Source organism: Ictidomys tridecemlineatus, chromosome 2 (genome assembly GCF_052094955.1).
Source record: "Ictidomys tridecemlineatus isolate mIctTri1 chromosome 2, mIctTri1.hap1, whole genome shotgun sequence".
NCBI classification, from domain to species: Eukaryota; Metazoa; Chordata; class Mammalia; order Rodentia; family Sciuridae; genus Ictidomys; species Ictidomys tridecemlineatus.
Window position 1 is genome coordinate 92,195,603 of NC_135478.1, and position 20,560 is coordinate 92,216,162.

The window sequence follows — 20,560 nt, forward strand, 5'->3', positions numbered from 1 at the left end:
CACAGGCTTGGGACAGCAGGGCCCCTGCTGCCCTGCCCGTGCCCTTCATTGATTCTCAGCACTTCACCATACAGAGTAGGTGCTTGATACTTGTTGAGTAAATGGGAAGCACTGAAGAAGGAACCCTTGGCCCCCACAGCTTTGGGGGCTCACAGGCACCACAGGGCTGACCTTCCTGTGTCTCTGCTGGGATTGAGGGTGCGCACAAGGCACCTCCCTCTTCTGCCTGTGCAGGAGCTGCAGCCACCTGGCAGTGTGGCAAACATCTCAAGTCAGGAGATGTTAAAAAGATAGCTTTCAGGACTAACTAAAATCTGATTCTCGAGATGGTTACTCATAGTTTTTTAATATTTTGCTTTAGGGTTTAACAGATATGGGGTGAGGAGAGGAGAGAGAATCTATGTGTGTAAACACATGCCCATTCTTATTCAATCCTTAGTGAAATACTCTGGAGGAGGGCCATTTTATTTTGATTCTACCAGGGAAAGGCTGTGCCAGAGGAGATGGGTGCCTGCTTAGCTGGGGTATGCTGTGCAACAGAGGCTCTGAACCCCAGAGGTGTGGTGACAGGTCAGTCACATGGAGATGAGCCAGGTGGACTGGGAAGCAAAAGAAGCACCAAAGGTTTTGACTCTTCTGAGGTTCCTGACCTTTTGGACAGAAGCTGCTGTTACTCGTATGGCCCCTACATGCAAAGAATGTTTCTATGACATGTTCTCTGTGGGGTGAGTTTTCTGGCCAACATAATCCAAAGCTTGGGCTCCTTGATGGCTTGGGTGGGAAGGTAGAGCATCCTGGGTTCAATTCAACACATAAACCAAAGAATGTTTATTATTTAAGTACCTCCTTTGGACACTCCAGCAGCTGCCTGATTGCCAACACACCTCTGCCCCTCAGAGGGCCTTTCTGAATGGGTTTGGAGAAGAGACAAGGCTGTGTCCTGTGACCAGATGGATCACTCCAAACCCCCTTTGATACAGACCAAAAATAATACCTTGCCCATGTTAAGCCATCCGAAAAAGGGACCCCTCTGCCAGTTGTTCAGAGTGGCCCCTGGCAGGACACTTGGAAAACTGAATTGCTTGAAAGCCTGCACCTCCAGGGAGCTCTCTGCCGGCTGTTAGTTTGGTTTGCAAGTACCCATAACCTGTTCCAGGAAAAATTACTAAGTAAGCCCATCCTGGTGGCAAGAGAGATGCAGTCACGTGTGTATACACCTGTGCTCAGACATCTCTGCATCAGGTGTTGGTGTTGTTCCAGAGGCTGACTAAAGCCAAGAAGAGAGGCCAGGCCAGCCCAGAAGGGTGGCATTGGAACAGCTTCTGGAAGGCAGAGCAGGGGCTGGACAGAGGGAGTTCCTTCCTTCATGAGTGAGGACCCAGTGTCAGGGACTCTGAACAGGAGGAACTCCCAGTCATCGGGGTCCATAGGATATTTGTATGCCTGGATTGCCCGTACCACCCCTAATTGTTAAAGAGTCTACCTTCCAATTCTTCCTGGAGTATGTGAAGGGCACTTGCAGACCAGGCTAACAGCAGGCAAGGAATGCTGCTGAAGGCATGGCCCTCTTGGACAGTTCAGGTTCCCAAGTGCTGTGCCAGGAGCCACTTCCAAGCAATGCAGAGAGGTCCCCTTCTCATAAGGCTTGAGAAAGGCAAGTGAAGACCAGGGAAAAGGAGCCTAGTTTTCATTCAGTGGTCAACAGATTTCTTTTTGGTATTTAATTCAGAAAATGTTACAGATAGACAAAAGTAACCCAAAGAGTTAAGTGAACTTCATAGTATCAACTGCTGCAGTATTTATGCCCTCCATGCCCGACACTTTTGCCATCAGGCCCCACTCCTACCCCATATGCTGTGAAAAAATCCTGAAGTAACGTGTCTGTCAAGCCTACCCTGTGGCTGGTAATGAATCCATTGAGAGTTCTGGGGTTCCCGAATGACAAGGCAGCATGGATTAATTTCACTTCATTTTTCCGCTTTGTCTCTCTTTCAGTGGGAAGTTAGTGTCTCCAAAGTGGAAGAATTTCAAGGGCCTGAAGCTCCAGTGGAGAGACAAGATCCGGCTCAACAACGCCATCTGGCGGGCCTGGTACATGCAGTGTGAGTGCCTGGGTATGGGGCTGAGGGCCTCCAGTTATCTGGCATCAGATCTCTACCCACTGGAGACCTGAGCAACTTGGGACCCAGAGCTTGGAGGCATCATGTTCTAATAGGAGAGTTTCTCAAGCAGTTTGTGGAGATGGGAAGACCAAGCCAAATCCCAGGGACCTGGATACTCAGCTGTGTCCAGGCATAGTTGGCTGACAGAGCATTGAGTCTGGAGGGACAGACGTGTGAGACCACTGCTCACAGTGTAGTGTGCTCAGTAGCATGCTAGACGCTTGTGCCCAGAGGAAGAGGAAGGGGTTCTCTTTAGGGGAGTCAGGAGTGAAGTCAAGAGGTGACATTTGAGGAGCTGGAAAGTAGTTCTTGTTTTCAGCAGGTCTGAAAAAATGCAGGCAGGGCTGGATTATAGCTCAGTTGGTAGCGTGCTTGCCTCACATGCACAAGGCCCTGGGTACCACACACACACACACACAAAAAAAAAAAAAAAAAAAAAAGTCTGAAATAATGCAGGTAGCTGGGCATTATAATATATAATATATATAATACATAATACCAGCAACTCAGGAAGCCAAGGCAGGAGGATCACAAGTTTGAGGTTAGTCTGGCAACTTAGTGAGACCCTGTCTCAAAATTTAAAAAAATAAATAAAAAGAACCGTGCTGTAGCTCAGAGGTAGAGGACCCCTGGGTAAACCCCAGTACACACACATAGTTTTTTTATAAGTTGCAGGCACAGCTGTGTCCTGTTCCCAGGAGCTTGGATGCCACAGGACCCGGTGACTCGAGTTGAGTGGATGAAGCATTGCTAGTGCAGGCTGCACCCCTCTCCATGAGCCAATTCCCTCTCTTGCTCACACATTATTGTCAGATTCTTTGCCTTTCACCTGGATGGCTTCCAGGGGAAAGAGAAGGAAGGAACACTCTAGAGGATCTCATCTTGAGGGAAGAGTGTGGATGGGTAGGACAGGATTCCTTCAGGGTTCTTGGTGCAATGACAATGTCTCATCTCTCTTTTCAGATTTGGAGAAGCGCAAGAATCCCGTGTGCCACTTTGTCACCCCACTGGATGGCTCTGTTGATGTAGACGAGCACCGCCGACCAGAGGTACTTGGCAATCCATCATGATGGGCTGAGAAAGGAAACTGCTTTTGCTTCCCGGGATAGACTTGCTGAGGGCTGAGTTCTGCGGGGGAGACTGGGTGGGAGAAGCAGGGTCCCATGTTGTAACAGCAGTCAGTATGAACTTAAGAAGGCACAGGTGGCCTCCAGCACCCTCCTACCCACAGAGATTCCCTCTTCAGGCCAACCTGGTGGAGACTCATCCTCTCCTCTTGTGTAAGTGGGTCTTTCTTCTGGAAGTTATCAAGAGAGAAGCCTGCCTCCTTACAGAGCAGATGTCATTACTCCTACAGTGACCTGAGATCGCTAGATACTAAGAGCAACAAGAAAGAGCACCCTTTTAAAAAGCTGATTGCACAGCAGTATTTTTAGTATATTTATGTTAATTTAAAAGTGTGCACTTGTGATTATATTTACAAATGACATGTCTAGAAGGATATAGAGATTCATTCATTTCTTATATATTCATTTATTTATTTATTTTGCTGCTGGGGATGGAACCCAGGGCCTCACGCATGCCAGGCAAGTGCTCTATCACTGAGCTGCATCCCCAGCCCTAGAAACCTTTTAATAGAGGGTACCTTTGGGAAATGAAATTAGAATAGGTGCCAGACAATGAAGGCTGACTCTGTTTTCACATTTTTCTTTTTATCTAAGAATGCCTTTCTGTTATGATAAAAGAGGGGGTAGATTTAAAGTAACCTAATGAAGTAGTACTGAAACTCTCAGGTATAATTTGCTGTTCAACATCATATGATTTCCTTAGGTATGATGGAAATATTGAAATTGTTTTTAGCTGGGCACCGTGGCATATGCCTGTAATCCCAGCAATTCAGGAGGTTGAGACAGGAGGATCACTAAATTCAAAGCCAGCCTCAGTAACTTAGCAAAGTCCTAAGCAACTTTGTGAAACCTTTCCTCAAAAATAAATCAATAAATACATAAATAAAATAAATAAAAAATTTTTAAAAAAGATTCTGTTTTTTAAAAAGTGATCCTTAGGCTGGAGTTGTGGCTCAGTGGTAGAGCACTTGCCTAGCATGTGTAAGGCATTGGGTTTGATTCTCAGCACCACATATAAATATAAATAAGTAAATAGAATAAAGGTTCATCAACAACTAATAAAAATTTTTTTTAAAAATGATTCTTCACTGTTACTGACACAAACCATGAAGGTTTGCAGGGGAGGGGAAATGAACTTGAAGCCTGAAGGCTGGGCCTGCATTGGGCAGAGTAGGTTCTATCCTGAGTCTCCAGGGCCACCAGGGAAGGCATGTATCCTGCTGCAGTGGAAGGGTGGATTTGGTGCTCTTGCAGTACCTGGTCCACCTGAAACCTGTGTGATCACTTGCTCATTTTCACCCTTTGAGAGTGCAGCAGAGGCTACTGGAAAAGATATTATATGGGCTGCCCATGAGGTTCTGGAAGACTCCATGCTGGGAAAGAGTGACTCTGCTTTCTCCTGTGCCCCAGTGCGAATCCTTAGGACCCAAACCAGGATTCCCCTTAGATGTTTTAGGTCTTGAAATGAAAATGTGTCTTTAGCCAGAGGGCCAGAAGAAATGCAGCATGCTCTGCGAGTGAAGTCACACCCTCGCAGTGATGAGGTTCCCGGAGCTAGGTCGTCCGAGGCCCACTCTGAGTAGTGGATACTTTGGTGTTCATGGCTGAGTTTTACTGATCATCTAAGACCGCTCTTTTCAATGTGGCCTCTCTATTACAGGCCATCACCACAGAGGGGAAGTACTGGAAAAGTCGCATTGAGTTTGTGATCAGGGAATATCACAAGTGGAGGACCTACTTCAAGAAAAGGGTATATAAAAATGAATGAATGAGTGAATGAATGAATGAAAAGGGTGTTGTGTCACATTTGTCGCAACCAAAACACTCAGGGTCACTCCAGGGGAACTGGACTGCACAAAATAACCACACAAGAAACAGAAATATTTTTTTCTTTGGGAAGGTCCTGTGACGGCTCCTCTGACTTTAAGGGTTCACAGAAAGAGTAGGCGCGTGCTGACCCCTTTTATTGAGGAGAAGCCATTCAAGTGAGGCCAGCGGTCAGGGTTCAGGGGGCTGAGTCTAGCTTCATGATGTCTGCTGTCAGCAGGTTGACTGCCATCTAGGAAGGCCACAACCAAAGGCAGAGCAAGAGAAGGGGACACACAAAGGGCATTTCCATGGAACATTCTATCCTAAACAGGGCAAAAGGGTAATATCACAAAGGAACAGGTGAGCATAGCCCAACCCGTGGGGCTGCAGGGAGGCATGCCTACGCATGAAGACACATTCTGCTACTTCAAGGATCCGGGCAGCCGTAGAGGGCCACTATGAATGTGGCCAGATCACTACGAAAGTGACCGACAGAGCCTCTATCAATTACGGGAAGGAAAATGCTTGTTACTCAGAGCGACAGCCCCCCATAGTGTTGGACTGGGGCTCCCCCAAAGAACATGTTCAGGAAGCCCCTGTAGAGGAGGGAAGGAGCACAGCCCCCATTCAAAATACTGGCCCAAGGCCCTGGGCTCCACACTGCTCCACCAGAGGCAGAGCATCAGGAAGGAAAGCGGGAAGCCAGCATTCACACCCTAAGTGGTGGCCTTCAGTTTCCTCAGCTCTGAACAGGGCTGTTTCTTCCACAGACCCTGGCTGGGAACCTCCTTTTTGACCAAATCCTGGGGATGGCAATAAGCAGGGTCCCTTTCCCTGCATGCCTCCTAGAGAGATGAGGCCCAGGTGCTTCCAGAGGGTTCACTCACATTATGGGGAGATGAAGCTGGGTCCTCTTCCCTCCCAGGGCTCTTGGTGACCCCCTGGTCCCACTCCTTTTGTCCATAGCTCCAGCAACACAAGGATGAAGACCTCTCCAGCCTGGCCCAGGTGAGTGATTCTGTGAGCCCTGCCTGGGAGAGCTGTGGGACAGGGACTGCCTGAGGTGGAGACAGGTCCATCTCAGGACTTGCGGGTGACTGCGGCAGCAGCCATGAAGGACCCCCTGGGCAGGCTGGGAGGAGCTGCCCTCTACCTCCCGCCTCATCTTCACAGCACGGCTCTGTGGCCTGCTTCCCAGCACGGTGGGACTGAGTTCCACAGCTGCCCTTTGATGTTTCCTCCCCCTCTGTTGGTGGCAGGATGATGACATACTGTATTGGCATAAGCATGGGGATGGCTGGAAGACCCCAGTGCCCATGGAGGAGGATCCCCTGCTGGACACGGACATGCTCATGTCAGAATTCAGCGACACCCTCTTCTCCACACTTTCATCACACCAGCCAGTGGCCTGGCCCAACCCACGGGAAATAGGTAACCCCAGCTCAGTCCTGAAAAGCTGGCTTCTCTGCCAGGCCTCTCAGGGTCATTTCTGAGCTGCTGCATGTCATCTGTCAAGGCTAGGCAGAAAGGAAGAGAAGGATCAGCCGACCTCCTTCACTTAGGGCCACATGCACTGAATGGGGTGGGAACTACAGATTGAGTCACACTGCAGCAGCTGTTATTCCCTTGGCACCACTGTGAGAAAAAAGTAGGGGTGTGGTCTGAACCAATTTAATGTTTCTGATATTAAATGTTAGATATTATTTCTGATACTGTCCTGCTGTCCTCTTTAGTCAGGGACACATGCCAGTACTGAGATCTACATGTCAGGGCCATGTGACTCTAAAGAAAACTGGAAGCACTTCTGGACCTGACTTCCCAACTGGAGGCCTCCTGTCTTCCAGTGAACCCAGAGAAGACTGAATTCAGAACTGGGAGAGGGAGTGGAGGGTTGGCATCTGCTCAGCTATTTGCGGCTTCTTGGGGGTGTCCCATTCCCTGATACTCCATTTACCCATCTAGTAAAAACTCACTTTTCCCTGCCTTCTGAGTGTGGGAATGGCCACAAACCTCCAAGAATGTAGAAACCCCAGCCAGCTGCCCACAGTTCTCCTTGGAAGAATCTAGAATGTGAGCAGGGCCAAGAAAATCTATTCCAGGTCTTTTATATGTTCCCACACCCTGTCTGAGAAGGCAAAGTGATTCCTCTCTCCTAATTCTTGCAGCACATCTAGGAAATGCAGACATGATCCAGCCAGGGCTGATCCCTCTGCAACCCAACCTGGACTTCATGGATACCTTTGAACCTTTCCAGGGTGAGGACCCCAGGGCAGAGGGAGCACGGGCCTAGCTCTTCCTGCCTGCCACAGAGCACATTGGTGCTTCCCTTTCAGAAAGAGAATGGTTAGAGTGGACATGGTGGAAGACTTAGAATTTTTCAAAAACTAAACTTTTATTTTGTAGTAACTGCAAAGCTTGGGAAATTTTTTCTGGGCCATTGCTCTCTCGAAGGAAGTTGACATTCTCAGAAGGCATTATCACCAGTTTGGATCCTGACTGTGAGCAGTTCTCCCTCTAAGCAGCAGAGGGCACTGATAACACAGCCACCTCCCAACAAAGCTTCCTGCAGTTAGATCAGGTCCTTGAGCTGCTGTCATCACTGAAATGCCTGCCTGGCCTCAGGAGTTTTCAGTCAGCAGTGGTGGCTCTAGACAGGCACCTCTTTCTACAGAAGAAGTCATCTCTGGGGGGTGGGGTACTCTGTGGTCATGGCAGCCCTGAAGTAGGATGGGGTTCAGCCCTGTTTGTTTGGGTCTTTCTTCTAAGAAACAGTGGGCACCCAGAGCTCAAACACCCCTGCCGGCTTGTTCTTTTTTAGACCTCTTCTCTTCCAGTCGCTCCATTTTTGGCTCCTTGTTGCCTACATCTGCCTCAGCATCTGTACCAGATCCCAACAGCCCTCCTGCTCAGGTAGAGGACATTGGGGAAGTGGCAGGGGGTAGCAGGCATGGGGCTGTCATCATAGTTTGCAGTAGAGCTAGATCAATGACATAACCATGCAATCACAAGCAAAGTGGAAGGTGATGCTAGATGCGGTGCTGAACACAGGGATCGGGTAAAGAAATCCCAGAGTCCTCTTCAGAAGCATTCTTACACACCACAGGTGTTCTCCCCTGAGGATCCTCATGACTTATGTGTGGCCAGTTCTGTTCTGAACAGTTGAGATAAGATTAGCTAGAGAGAATGAAAACACGGATCACTAATAAAAATAGTTCTGTGTATTTCTTACACTTGTTTTACTTAGTAATCAACAAAAGTTGGTTACCAGGTGTTGAGGCTACAGAACTGAACAAGCTGCCCTGGGAGAATCCTCTCTGGCGGGTGCCTGTATCCAGTTAGCTGCTGGTAACCTGGCACCATCTCCCTCCACCTGACTCGGGGAAGAATTTCTTCTATAGAGACCGAGGTCTCCACAGTTGATTCCTCATAGCTTTTCCCACTTAGGAAGATGTGGCCTGCCTAGAAATTGACATCTGAAGCTGTCCTGGGGGAACCCCTGAGCAGCTGCAGTCCAGGCCAACTCTGCTCTGTAATAGAAGATGACAGAAACTGTAGGGAGACCCTTACTGGACTCCAGAAACCAGATATTCCCAGGCTGCTGTCCAGCTGTGTGGAGGCCGCTGCTTTGTCTGAACTGTGTTATCATTCAGCTCCTCATGGAAATAAGACTCCTGTCAACGCCCTGGGGACACCGATCTATTTTCCTAGCGCAGCAGCAGAGAGATAGCATTTCAGTCCCTCCGTCCCAATGTCTGAAGTTGAGCTTTGAAGTACGAAAAACACTAAAGGGCGAAGGTGGACGTCTGATCCAAGTTGGTCCTTCACTTCTCTTCCTTTCTCAGGGGAGCGTCCTGCAGACCTCTGCTCTGCCCACTGTGAGCCTTCCCGACAGCCTCATCGTACCCTCTGCTGCTCCCTCCCTTGACCCCACAGGTGGGCAGGGCTGTGAGCGTGCTTCTCAGACTGAGGACCCGTTTACCCAGTCCCCGGACTTTGGTCCCTCGGAGCCTCCCCCAAGCGTCCCTCAGCCCTTCCTCCCCATCTTTACCATGCCCTTACTCTCCCCCAGCCCCGCCCCAGCCCCTGTTCCATCTGCATTACCTTTAGTTTCCTCTCCTGTCCCTGCCCTGAACCCCCCAACGCCACCTGCCTTTCTGCAGAAGTTTGCTGAAGTCAGCAAGTCGCCCCCTGTCATCACCCACACGGCTTCCGCTACCCTCACCCACACAGCCTGCACCACCACCTTCAGCCAGAGCCAGGGCCTTGTGATCACAGCCCGCCACCCCACCCCTTCCCCCTCCCCCTGTGGCCTGGCACTGTCCCCTGCCCCCCGGCCACCTGCTGTTGGGCCTCCCCAACCTCGTTTAACTTTTGTACACCCCAAACCTGTATCCTTCACTGGAGGGAGGCCCAAGCAGTCCCCCAAAATAGTGCCTGCTTCCAAACCCGAGCCCAGGTCCTTGGTGTTGAAGAACGCTCGCCTGGCCCCAGGTGAGTCAGGGGAGTGCACCTGCATGGGATCTCCAGGGAGGGGTGTCCCCCTGTCCCAGAGGCTGTCAAGCTTGAGGCCATCCCCTTCACACACACACATTTAAACAAAGTAGAAGTGTCATGGGTAATGCATGTGCATGATCTATTCCCTCTTCTATTTTATGTCCTTTTTTGAAGTTAGTATCAGCCCACAGTTTGAAAACACGTGGTCTGGGCCTGGGCCTCTACTCGGAGGTAGAGTGCTTGCCTAGGCACTGGGTCCAATCCTCAGCACCAAATAAAAATAAATAAGATAAAGATATTGTGTTCATTTACAACTAAAATTATAAAACACACACACACACACACACACACACACACAGTCCCAGGCATCTCTTTCAAGAAAGAGTCTATAATGTGTCTTCTTCAAGAAGTTGCAAAAACAACTTAGATGCCCTGGTGGTCTTGTCTCTCCCTTGTGGTGAGAGGCCTAGAGGGTGTATGTGTGTATTGTTGTGTGTGTGTGTGTGTGTGTGTGTGTGTGTGTGTGTGTGCACACGCACTTCTTGGGAGCTAGGCCACCTGCAGCTTGGGGGCTGGGTCTGTAATGGCAGGCCCAGGCCTTCCCTTCATCTTAGCCTTGTCCTGGCAGCTACCTTTCCAGGCCAGCCACAAGCAGTGATCATGACATCAGGCCCTCTGAAGAGAGAAGGGATCCTGGCATCTACTGTGTCCCAGTCCAGTGTGGTCATCGCACCTGCTTCCATCGCTAGGGTGAGGAGGGCCCCAGGCAGACCTCAGTGTCTGAATCACCCCAGAGCAGCCTGCATTTGAGTGGCTCTCATCCAGGGTAACCGGTCTGCTCTGCTGTGCATCAGCACTGGGTGACTAGTCTCTCCCATGTCACCACAGGCTTCTGGAGTCACGGAGTTCCACAGCAGCGTCCTGGTGACAGACCTCAGCCATAGCACGAGCAGCCAGCCCACCCCTGTCTCCCGGCTCTTCTCTCCGAGCACAGTGCCAGACTCCCTGGTGAAGGGCGAGCAGACCCAACTGCATGGGGGCAGCCCCCAGGGCCCTGCCTCAGGGTCCAGTGAGTGTTCACACTACTTGAGTAGTTGGGACTTCACACAGAAACGAGCAGCTGCCCATGGGCCTCCAGGACTGGGACATGCTGGGTGGGCAGCAGGGTGACTGGGGCAGCACTAATGGGCAGGCCACCGGCACACTACAGCACAGGCAGCTGGTGTGCTTGGGCAGCAGCCACTGTCTTTTGTAAGGACAGGTTTTGAAAAAAATGGACTCTTCAGTCTAGAAAGATAAGGAGTTGAGAGAATTATGAGTTAAGTTCCCTAAAGTAAGCTCGGAAAAGCCCAGGGCCGCACAGCCCTGCTGGTGAGGTGGAGGAACCTGGGGTTAGAGCCATGCTGTGGAGCCTGACCATAGTTTGGGGGAAATAATCCAGTAGAGAGGACGTGAACCTGGGACGTCTGATGCAGTAAAGTGGGGCAGGCCAAGAAGGCTGGAAAGGGACCCAAGAACTGTCTGCTTAAGAGACGGCAGTGACAAGAACCATGAGGTCACAGCGCTGCTCTACTTGTTCTGTGTGGGTCCAAAGGTGACAATGGGTTTTGATTAAAAATTTCAGGGAATGAGTAAGATAAAAATTTAAGAAAGCATACATGTAGAGTTTAAAGAACAGAAATAAGACAGATTCCAATGTGCTCCACACACAAGGTAAGAACGGGAACCTTACAAACCCTGTGGAAACCCCTGGCTGCCTGGAGGTAGCATTGTAGGGGGCTGGGTCAGCAGTCAGACCTCCCCTCTAATGGCTGCCACTCCCTGAGACCTGGGGCTGCAGAGCTCAGGCTGCGTTCCTGTTCCATATCTGACTTGCCTTTGCCAGGCCTTGCCTGGGCTAAGGGAAATACCCCTTTCAGTGTTGGCAAGGGTTTTTTTTTACTCTGGGGAAACTATGAAAGGTTAAAAAAATGGGCCTCTAGTCTCAGGAGTTGGAGGATCCCTGTGTCTGAGGGTTGCTAACCTTCCTTCATGATACTGAATCCTCTCTTCAGGCTCTTCCCTGAGAGCAGTTTCTGTTCTTCCTAGGTCGAGACTGCCCAAACTCAGGGAAGGCCTCTCCGTGTGCGTCAGAACAAAGCCCTAGTCCTCAGTCTCCCCAGAACAGCTGCTCAGGGAAATCTGCAGACACCAAAAACGTATTTGCGTTAAAGGTATGATGCATCTCTCTTGGGTCTTGATTTCCTTGTCAGGATGAAGAGAGAAGGGAAACAATATTCAGGAACCTTGGGGCAGCTGTATCCATCTGGAAAAAAGAACCACTGGTTTGGCATTTGTCTGACATCACACCCTCAGGCAGCCAGAAACATTGAGATCCAATCCGCCCCTCTGTTGCCCCCCCTTCCCCTCAGCCAGCCCTGTGGCAATGAGGGCCTATCAGAAAGCTTTGTGTGGACCTTGAACCCAGGGATCAGCTTTGAATCCTCCAGCATGATAGGGGTGCAGCTTTGTCACCACCAGTTGAGGAAGGCGGTGGCAGCCAGAAGCACTGGGTTGGAGAGGAGAGGTGGCGGCTGTAGTCTACCCTAGCCCCTCATTGGATCCTACTCTCCTGTGTAGCTCTCTAGCCCTGGCCTATCATGTGCCCCAGGGTCCCAGTCTGCTTCCAGCTACTCAGTGTCAGGTTGGGCAATGAGGAGGGATGCGGTCCAAGGCCTGCTCTTGTCTTAGTGACCAGTTACTTCCCAGCAGCACCGGCATATCTCAGCTGAGCAGAAGAGGCGCTTCAACATCAAGATGGGCTTTGATACCCTCAACAGTTTAATCTCCAATAATTCCAAGCTGGTGAGTTGCCTGAGAGTGTCAGGTGGTGGTGACAGGATGGCTCTTCCCTGCGTGCCTTTGACACACCAGGTGCTGCCACCTGAGTCTCCTGCCTTCTGCAGACCAGCCATGCCATCACACTGCAGAAGACCGTGGAGTACATCACCAAGCTGCAGCAAGAGCGGAGCCAGATGCAGGAGGAGGCCCGGCGGCTGCGGGATGAGATCGAGGAGCTCAACAACACCATCATGTGAGGCTTGGGCTGGGTGCTCAGCCTCACACGTTCACGTGGCAGAGGGACCTTTTGTGGTTTTGCTGCTGACGGAGCCTCTCCTACAGCATTTAGGTTCTGGTCCTCTGCCCACAGGCCTGCGTTTGTGCCTGGCAGTGGCCCAGCAGCAGGCCGGCCCTGCCCACCTGGCCCAGGGTTCTCCTCTGCCGCCAGCTGCCTTCAGAGCTTTCCCTGATTCCTCCTGTTGTTTCAGCTCCTGCCAGCAGCTGCTCCCTGCCACAGGAGTCTCTGTCACCCGGCTTCAGTATGATCACATGAGAGACATGTTTGACGAGTACGTGAAAAGCCGGATCCTGCAGAATTGGAAGTTCTGGATTGTATCTTTGGGTGGTCTTTTTTGCTCTTCCCTCCTGTAGGCAACATACTGAAACAGTAGACGTGACGCTCAGTTCCCTTAGAGAGCTTTCTGCGTGGTTGTCATTGGCTCATCAAGATAGGCAGTGCTAGTTTCTGTCTCTGGGGAAAGGGGTCTGTTCTGGCCTGGCCTGCGTCCAGGGGAGAGCTTCCAGGGTGCTTTGCAGGAAAAGCCAGGAGGCCACGTGACCTCTTCCGCTCTCTAGGTCTGTGAAGAATGCTGGAGCCACCAGCAGAGGCAGCAAGTGGGGAAGGAAAGGGGTTAAACAGCCTCGCAGCCTTTTTACTTTTCACTGACAGATAGAAACGGGGCTCACCTAGTTACAGTGGAAGAGTCGGGTGCAGTGCATTCCTATAATCCCAGCATCTCAGGAGGTTGAGGCAAGAGGATCTTAAGTTCAAAGCCAGCCTCAGCACCTTAGACTCTTGTCTCCAAAAGGGGCTGGATTTGTGGCTCAGTGCTTAAGAAGAACCTCTGGGTTCAATCCTTGGTACCAAAAAAAAAAAAGAAGAAAAAAAATTTACAGGGGCTGGGGCTGGGGCTCAGTGGTAGAGGGCCTGCCTTGCACGTGTAAGGCTCTGGGTTGGATCCTCAGCACCACATACCATCTATAACTAAAAAAATAATAAATATTTACAGTGACAGAGCCTGGATTTGAAACCAGTCCCCTCAGATTCCTCTCAGTTTGTGTTCACCTGGCTTTGAATGTCCTGGGTACTAGGCCATGTCTTTGCCTTCCAGATGGCAGTACGGTTCTTACAGGGATAGCTTCTTCACCAGCTTCCGCTCTGCCTCCAAGTAGGCAGGGCCCTCGTGCGGCAGGTCAGCCATGACGTGGGGCCAGGGGCCTGGCATTTGGAGGAAACAAGCACATGGAATGCAAGGATCACAGCTGCAGCAGTCAGACAGGGCAGAGCCACCTGTGTGTACTTCCGTGGGTGGTTTTAAATGAAGAGATGGCAGACACTCGTCCATGTGACTCAGCTTGCTTTGCTCTCCTGTCTCCTGTCATTAGTGGAGCCAGGTGGCATCTGGAGTGAGAACCTGTCCCAGGGCTAGGTGGAGGTGGACAGTGAAGTCCAGGAGACGTTGGTAGCCTGCTGTCACCGAGCACACCTAGGAGGGTGTGGCCCTGGTTCAGGAAGCAGCCAGGAGCTGCCCAGTGCACGGGCACACAGAAGACATACCGACATGCCCCCTCCAGACAGCTGCTCATCGGTCAGCTTTGGACCTCCTGTGTTACATAAAAATCTGTTCATGATATTATTTCAGGACCTGTGTCTCCCTGCCTTCTGCTCACTCCATGTTCATAGTTAGAGCAAACTATCTGATCACACGGAGGACACAGCTTGCCTGGAGACAGGACTGCCTCTGTCTCTGATCAGCTCTCTGTGGTTGACACTTGCTAGTCCAGGGGGATCAGGAGGAAAGCCAGGCTGTCACTGGGTTTTGTCTTCTCTCAGTTGTCTGCTCTCTGGCCCTCCTGCACACTCCCTTCTCCTTAACCCACGCCCTGCAGTTTAGCATCATCATCAAGCCACTGTTTGAGTCCTTCAAAGGGATGGTGTCCACTGGCAGCCTGGAGGAGCTGCACCAGACAACACTGTCCTGGCTGGACCAGCACTGCTCCCTGCCCATCCTCAGGCCGAGTGAGTGGGATGGTTGATGCTGGTGCCGGAGGGAGGGAGGGAGGGAGGTGTGTAGCTGGAATCAGTGCTTAGGGGATCCTGCCCGCAGTGCCGGGGGTGGGAGGATGATGCCATACAAGAGGCCCTGAGCCAGCAAAGCTACTGCAAGGGCAATGTGTCTGCCAGTCTGCTCCAGTCCAGTTTTTTTTTTTTTTTGAGAATTTTAATATTTATTTTTTAGTTATCGACGGTCACAACATCTTTGTATGTGGTGCTGAGGATCGAACCCGGGCCGCACGCATGCCAGGCGAGCGAGCTACCGCTTGAGCCACATCCCCAACCCATCCAGTCCAACTTTTGTTATTGAGCACCTGGTATTTGCTAGGTGGCTTTAGGGGCTATTGACTATTGTTTAATTCAGGGTATAGGCAGCTTTTGTGAGGACTGAGGCTAGCAGGGTCTGGGCCAGGGCCTTGCCCACAGTCCCCCCTGCACTTGGCTCTGGACTGTCGTCTTTATGCCTGAAAAGCATCCTGTAGGGTCTCACCTGTGAAGTCACGTGCTCTGCTGTTGTGGGTCGTGTCCCCAGGCTAACTTGCCCTTTGTCTTCCAGTGGTGTTGAGCACCCTCCGGCAGCTGAGCATCACCACCTCTGTTCTGACAGACCCGTCCCAGCTGCCAGAGCAGGCATCAGAAGCTGTCACCAGGATTGGCAAGAGATCGGGGGAATCCTAGCCACCTAGATGGCATATGACCTCATGAGATGCCTGGAGACCTGACCTGTCCCCGCTCTTCCTGACGCAAAGCCTTGGGCCTCCCTCTGCTCTACTGGCTGTCAGGATGCCACGCTCAGGGCCTGCCCACAGCGATAGCCCATCTTGGGAACCCCTTGCTGTGACCTCCCTCTCAGCAACCTCAGTCACCAACCTCCCTGCCCACAGGGCAGCTGGACAAAGGGAAAAGCGCCTTTCTAGTCCTAACCTGCTGGTGGCCCATCTGGGTCCTGGACCAGTGAGTGAAGCAGATGGGACAAGGAGACAAAGCCTGATCCTGCTGGTGGGAAACCTCGCGGGTCCCTCTGAGTTCCTGTCTTGAGACTTCCTGCTCCTCCACCCTCGGCTCCCTGCGCTCCTCTGGTTATCCTGCCCGGGGCAGGCAGAGGACTTATTCCTGCCTCTGACCCTGATGGCGCCTGGCCCTTGTGGGTGACCTGGGCTTCTGTTCCAACTGTGGCTTGGTGGGCTGCCCTCTTCCACCCCACAGGCTGCTGGGGAAGTGCCTTCCTCGCAGACCCGTAGCACACAGGCCCAACAGAGGCGCAGAGCATGCACAGCATCGCCCAAGCGACTGCTCAGCTCAGAGGCCCTCCAGCTGCCTTGTCAGTTGTGTTTGGTCCACCTGGTGTTGCGTTCTCCTCAGTGCTGCTAGGGACCTGGCCCAAGGCCTGTGGGGGTCCTCTTACAGCTGAGGCCTCTGCCCTGATCCCTACCTGGTGGCAGAAAGGGAGGCATGCCCAGGGAAGTTTCCCTGAGTTCTGGCATGCAAAAGGCCCAGGCCTTGCTGTGTAGTCAGCTGGCCGTCTTGTCTAGTGGGGGTCAGCTGGGATCCCGAACAAGGGCAGGTCTTAGACCATATGTCAGCATGCTCAAAGTCCAGCCCGTCTGTGTTTGGGGAGGAAGCTAAATGCTGAGAGGATCACCTCAGAGCTATCTTCAGATGTCCCCAGGTGAGACATGAAGGACTGCACTCGGATTTGGTACAATGGAGGTGTGGCTGGAGGTGGCAGGCATCCAAAGGTTCAGGGGTCCTGAGTGCACGCTGCAGCTGGAAGGGATGAGGAAGGACAGCTGCAAGTGGCTGTACCTGAGTGCTCTCCCCAGCACTCAGGTTCCTCCTGGGAAGAACGTGCTTCTCTGATCTGCTGTGAGGATCAGAGCCGCCTTTCAACCCTGGCCTCCCGCCTGTCCTCGCCCTCATGCCTGAAGGAGTCACCTGAGGAGGAAGCCCTGGGATGCCCCTAAGTTCCACCCAGGCAGAGGCAGGGGTTCCAGCTCCACCTCAGCCTTGGTGGATGGAGGACAGAGAAGGGGGTGTTTCTTTCAGCCACTGGCTGAGCCACCATCTCTGTAGTGGGCCCTAACCAGCCATCTGCTTTCCTGTCTGCACTTCTGCCCCGTGTAGAGCAGCTTGGTGGCACCCCTTAGCCACCTCAAAAAACATGTTTACAGGCCGAGGGGTGAGCAAGGCATGTGGGGGCCGGTGCTTTGTATTCCACTGGGAAATGGTAATGGAATCGATCCCTTACCCCAGGATAAATTCAGAGTTCCCTTTCAGAAGTTAAGACCATATGTCAGCATGCTCAAAGTTCAGCCCGTCTTGTGTTTGGGGAGGAGCCCCACCAGGATCAGAAGGGAGAGAGGACAACCAGACATTGCTGGGAGGGCCTTCTGGGGGACCCAGGCCCAGCCCTTCCCACTCCTGTGCCTTGTAACCTGCAGGTGATGTAGTGGTGGCCAAGGCTCTCCTGATCAGGGGGCTCCCACCCCTACTGGGGAGGAACTTTAAGAAAAAAAAAAAAAAAGTGGGATGTGAAATCATCGGCCTCTTGCTTCATGGCCTACCTCTCTTTTGCTGAATTTACGTTCATGATTCAGCTAAGGCTGTTGGGTCCCGTGAGACCGGAGCGGGCGTGTGAGCGTGTGAGTGTGTGCGCCCTGGTGGACTTAGCTGGATGCCCATTTCTGTCTGGGGCTAACTTTAGTCTCTTGGTGCCTCTGCTTGCTGTGGCTGTAAGGCCGAAGTGTCGTGTCTCTGCTCCACATGGGATTGTCTCATGACCTGGGAATTTTCTTGGTTTAGAGTCTTGCCTGATGAATCTGGCCAGATGGAAGGGCCTGCCCTTGACCTTTGTCCTGGGCTCCCTGGCTGGCGTTTGGGGCAGCTGAGGCCACGCTGCTGCCAGCAGCCTCCCGTAGCGGGAGCTTGTTTATACACCTTCCCACCCCATTCCTGTCCCCAGCCCCTGTCAATGCTGACACTTTGAAGAGGAGAAAATTGACCTGAAAAGATAAAAACAGAAGGACGGCAGGCTTGACAGTCTCTGAAAATGTTTCTGTGAAATCTTCCGAAGCCATCAGTGCCCACATGCTGCTCATTCTTTCGCTATGAGTGGGAGACCACGGACGGGGCGGGTGCAGCCAAGGGGCTTTCTGAGAGTTGGCAGCAGGTCACACTCTGTCACCTTCCTGGGGCCCTATGGCAAGTCAGCTGCAGTCCAGTGGTTTTTCACTCAGAAGTCAGCACCGATGACACACTGGGTCTAGTGAAAGAAGGGTGGAGGGCTGTGGAGCCCAGTCCAGCCCCTGTCCCCTGCCACCCACAGAGGAGAGTCAGTGGCCAACGAGCCTCCGTGCTCTTGTGACCCGGTTTAATCCCATGTGCTGTACTGGGGTTCTGACCCCTCCCCTCTTCCATAGCCTGGGCCTGAATGTTTCTGTGCCATGGCTGAGATGACCACTTGGATTCTCAGAGGACACAGTGCCCAGACCCTAGTTGCTCCCAGTGAAGGAGTGAGGTGGCTGGTAGCACTGGGCTGCCTGTTGTCAGAGCATCCTGGGGTGTGTGAAGGGTCACAGGTCCTGGCCCATGGGCTTACCCAGCCTCAGCCCAGGGCTCAGCTCTTCTCCCCACTGGCTCCCAGATGGGCAGGCTTGGAGGGGACATCACCCCTCCTTGCTTTCAGAAGTCCCTTCCCTTTGTCCTCATCTGACCCTGGGGATCCCTTTCCCTCTGCTGAACAGGCGCATGAAGGTGCGAGTGGGGCCTTTCTCTACACTGGGGAATCTGGCCTCTAGTTAGAAGCACCACTGCCAGTGACGGCTTTACAAAGTATCTTCCTGCGGCCTCTGCAGGGGGCAGTGTTTGGGGAGCTGCCCACTGGGACACTCGGAGCAGCAGGATGTGGCTTCAGACCCTGTCCCCTCAGTCCCTGTTAGTATTAAAGAAGACTTAAACCATGTCTGGCCACGTGTAGGGGCAGGACAGTGAGGGGAAATGGAAGAGCTCAATAGCAGTCCTGACATTTGGACTGTCTGGTAGGCACCTTGGCCACCACCTACAGGCCACCTTGGGGTAGGTGGGCAGCTTCTCAAAGGCTCTAGGAAAAGGGGGTGGCCTTAAGAAACAACCCTATCCTGTGCCTCCTGCAGGGCCAGCCATGGGGGTGGGTGAGGCTGAGGACAGGCCTCCTCAGCTCACCCGACTGGACTGCTTGTTGCCACATGCAAAAACCAACCTTCAAGAAAGAAGGGAACTTGTCACATTGAATGTAGACTTGTGTGTGTACCCACACTTGCACAAGCCTGCGTGTGTGCGTGTGTGTGTGTGTTTACTTCATGGAATTTTTATAAAATTCCTTTCCAGTTATTTAGCAGAACTCAACCTCCATCTCGCCTTCAGACTTTGGATCCACAGTCATCCTGGGCGAAGCAATTTGAAGAGTTAGTTCTCTTGGGGTTTCCTAGTGAAGATCTGGTGAGGGGTGGGAGACACCGAAGTCACACATTTCCAGAGTTTACATCCTGCAGGGAGGAAGGCCTGAAGGGCTCAGCCTGTCCCCAGGCCGCCTTCCTCCAGGGGTGCCCTATTTGAATCTTCACCGCCCGCCCTGGGCCAGCGGGCTCACCGGCTTGTTCTGCTACTCCACGGCCATGGCTACAGCATGTTCTGTTCTTTTCCAGGTTTCAGTTATTATGTACATGGCTGTTTTTTTTTTTCTTTTTTTTTTTTTTTTCTGTTGTGAACTTCAGTGACTGCAGGGCTCCTTTGAGGAGGTGGTTACACCTGGGGGTATGAAAATCCAAACCAGGAAAGGGTCTGGTTTGACCAGAAGCTCCTTCTGTCCCCATCACCCCCAGCACGGCCCTTTGACACTCTGCTGTCGAAATGCGTTTCCACCAGCTGTATTCAACACTACAATGCATTTTTTAAACTATATTTGCATTCAAGACAATAAAAAAAAATCTTATTTTTTTGAAAAGCTGTTCTGTGTGGCCTTCAATGCTGCCTGTTGAGCTTCGGGCAAGGCGAAGTGAGGAGCCAGAACATTGGGAGACAGCGATTCAGCCTGGAGAGGAGGCTTGGGTGTGTGTGTGGGGGGGGGCGGGGGGTTGAAGGTCCTGTGCTTTAACAGCTGCTCCCTCCCTAACCCATCCAAACTTGGTCTTCTCCAAATTATGCCCCCAGCACCTTTTAAGATTGCACATACCATATGGTACTGGGCTCAAATCAATGAGAAGAACAAAACAGACACCTGTTGCTTAGCTCAGTGGAAACCAGGGTCCTCCAGCCCATAGGAATCTGCAGCCCATCGCCTTTCTCTGCAGGGTGCTGGTTCTCAAGGCCCAAGGTCCTGCTTTGTGTCATGAAGACTCTTCCCTGGGGGAGTCCTGAGGATCTCATCAAACACAAGCCTCTGCATCAGCCCACTGCGTCTCAAGTCAGGGATTCAGATTTGCACCACTGTCCTGTGAAACAAGCCAGCAGCTCCCTACAGGCTGGCTCCCTTATCCGCCACCTGTGCAGGCAGGTGGAAGAAGAAGGTGTGGAAGAAGAGAGTGCAAACTAGAGATGACAAAAACCTCCGCACCTGAACACAGGGAGACTCTGAGGCTCAACTTCCCAGTGTTTATTGTCTAAGGCATTGGATCAACAATTAGCAGAAAGACCCGTGTCTTGGGGCCATTGCCATGACAAGGAGCCTTTTCAGTGCTGGGCCAGTTTGGGCTGCGCTGATGGTGACCTACACTCTAATCCCAATGGTCTTTGGACACGAGTCCCCAGGCAAAATCCTTCATGGCAGGGGTTTGTCA

The 20,560-nt window shown here is 52.0% G+C and overlaps 1 protein-coding gene across 2 annotated transcripts in view; it reads left to right on the plus strand.

The window, feature by feature from the left end:
- The window catches only part of Mlxip (MLX interacting protein), a 55,069-nt gene extending 35,341 nt beyond the window's left edge, over positions 1–19,728 (plus strand). Inside the window, exons 2-17 of one of the 2 annotated variants that reach the window (XM_078039247.1) lie at positions 1,996–2,102; positions 3,126–3,211; positions 4,950–5,039; positions 6,065–6,106; positions 6,358–6,529; positions 7,264–7,353; positions 7,917–8,008; positions 8,941–9,589; positions 10,221–10,342; positions 10,481–10,661; positions 11,681–11,805; positions 12,341–12,436; positions 12,538–12,665; positions 12,901–13,024; positions 14,582–14,711; positions 15,304–19,728. In XM_078039247.1, coding sequence (XP_077895373.1) covers positions 1,996–2,102; positions 3,126–3,211; positions 4,950–5,039; positions 6,065–6,106; positions 6,358–6,529; positions 7,264–7,353; positions 7,917–8,008; positions 8,941–9,589; positions 10,221–10,342; positions 10,481–10,661; positions 11,681–11,805; positions 12,341–12,436; positions 12,538–12,665; positions 12,901–13,024; positions 14,582–14,711; positions 15,304–15,425 — 2,356 coding nt within the window. In that variant the 3' untranslated portion in view covers positions 15,426–19,728. The remainder of the gene's footprint in view (positions 1–1,995; positions 2,103–3,125; positions 3,212–4,949; positions 5,040–6,064; positions 6,107–6,357; positions 6,530–7,263; positions 7,354–7,916; positions 8,009–8,940; positions 9,590–10,220; positions 10,343–10,480; positions 10,662–11,680; positions 11,806–12,340; positions 12,437–12,537; positions 12,666–12,900; positions 13,025–14,581; positions 14,712–15,303) is intronic. The other variant, XM_005329656.5, reaches the window with a different exon arrangement.
- The last annotated feature ends 832 nt before the right edge of the window (positions 19,729–20,560 follow it).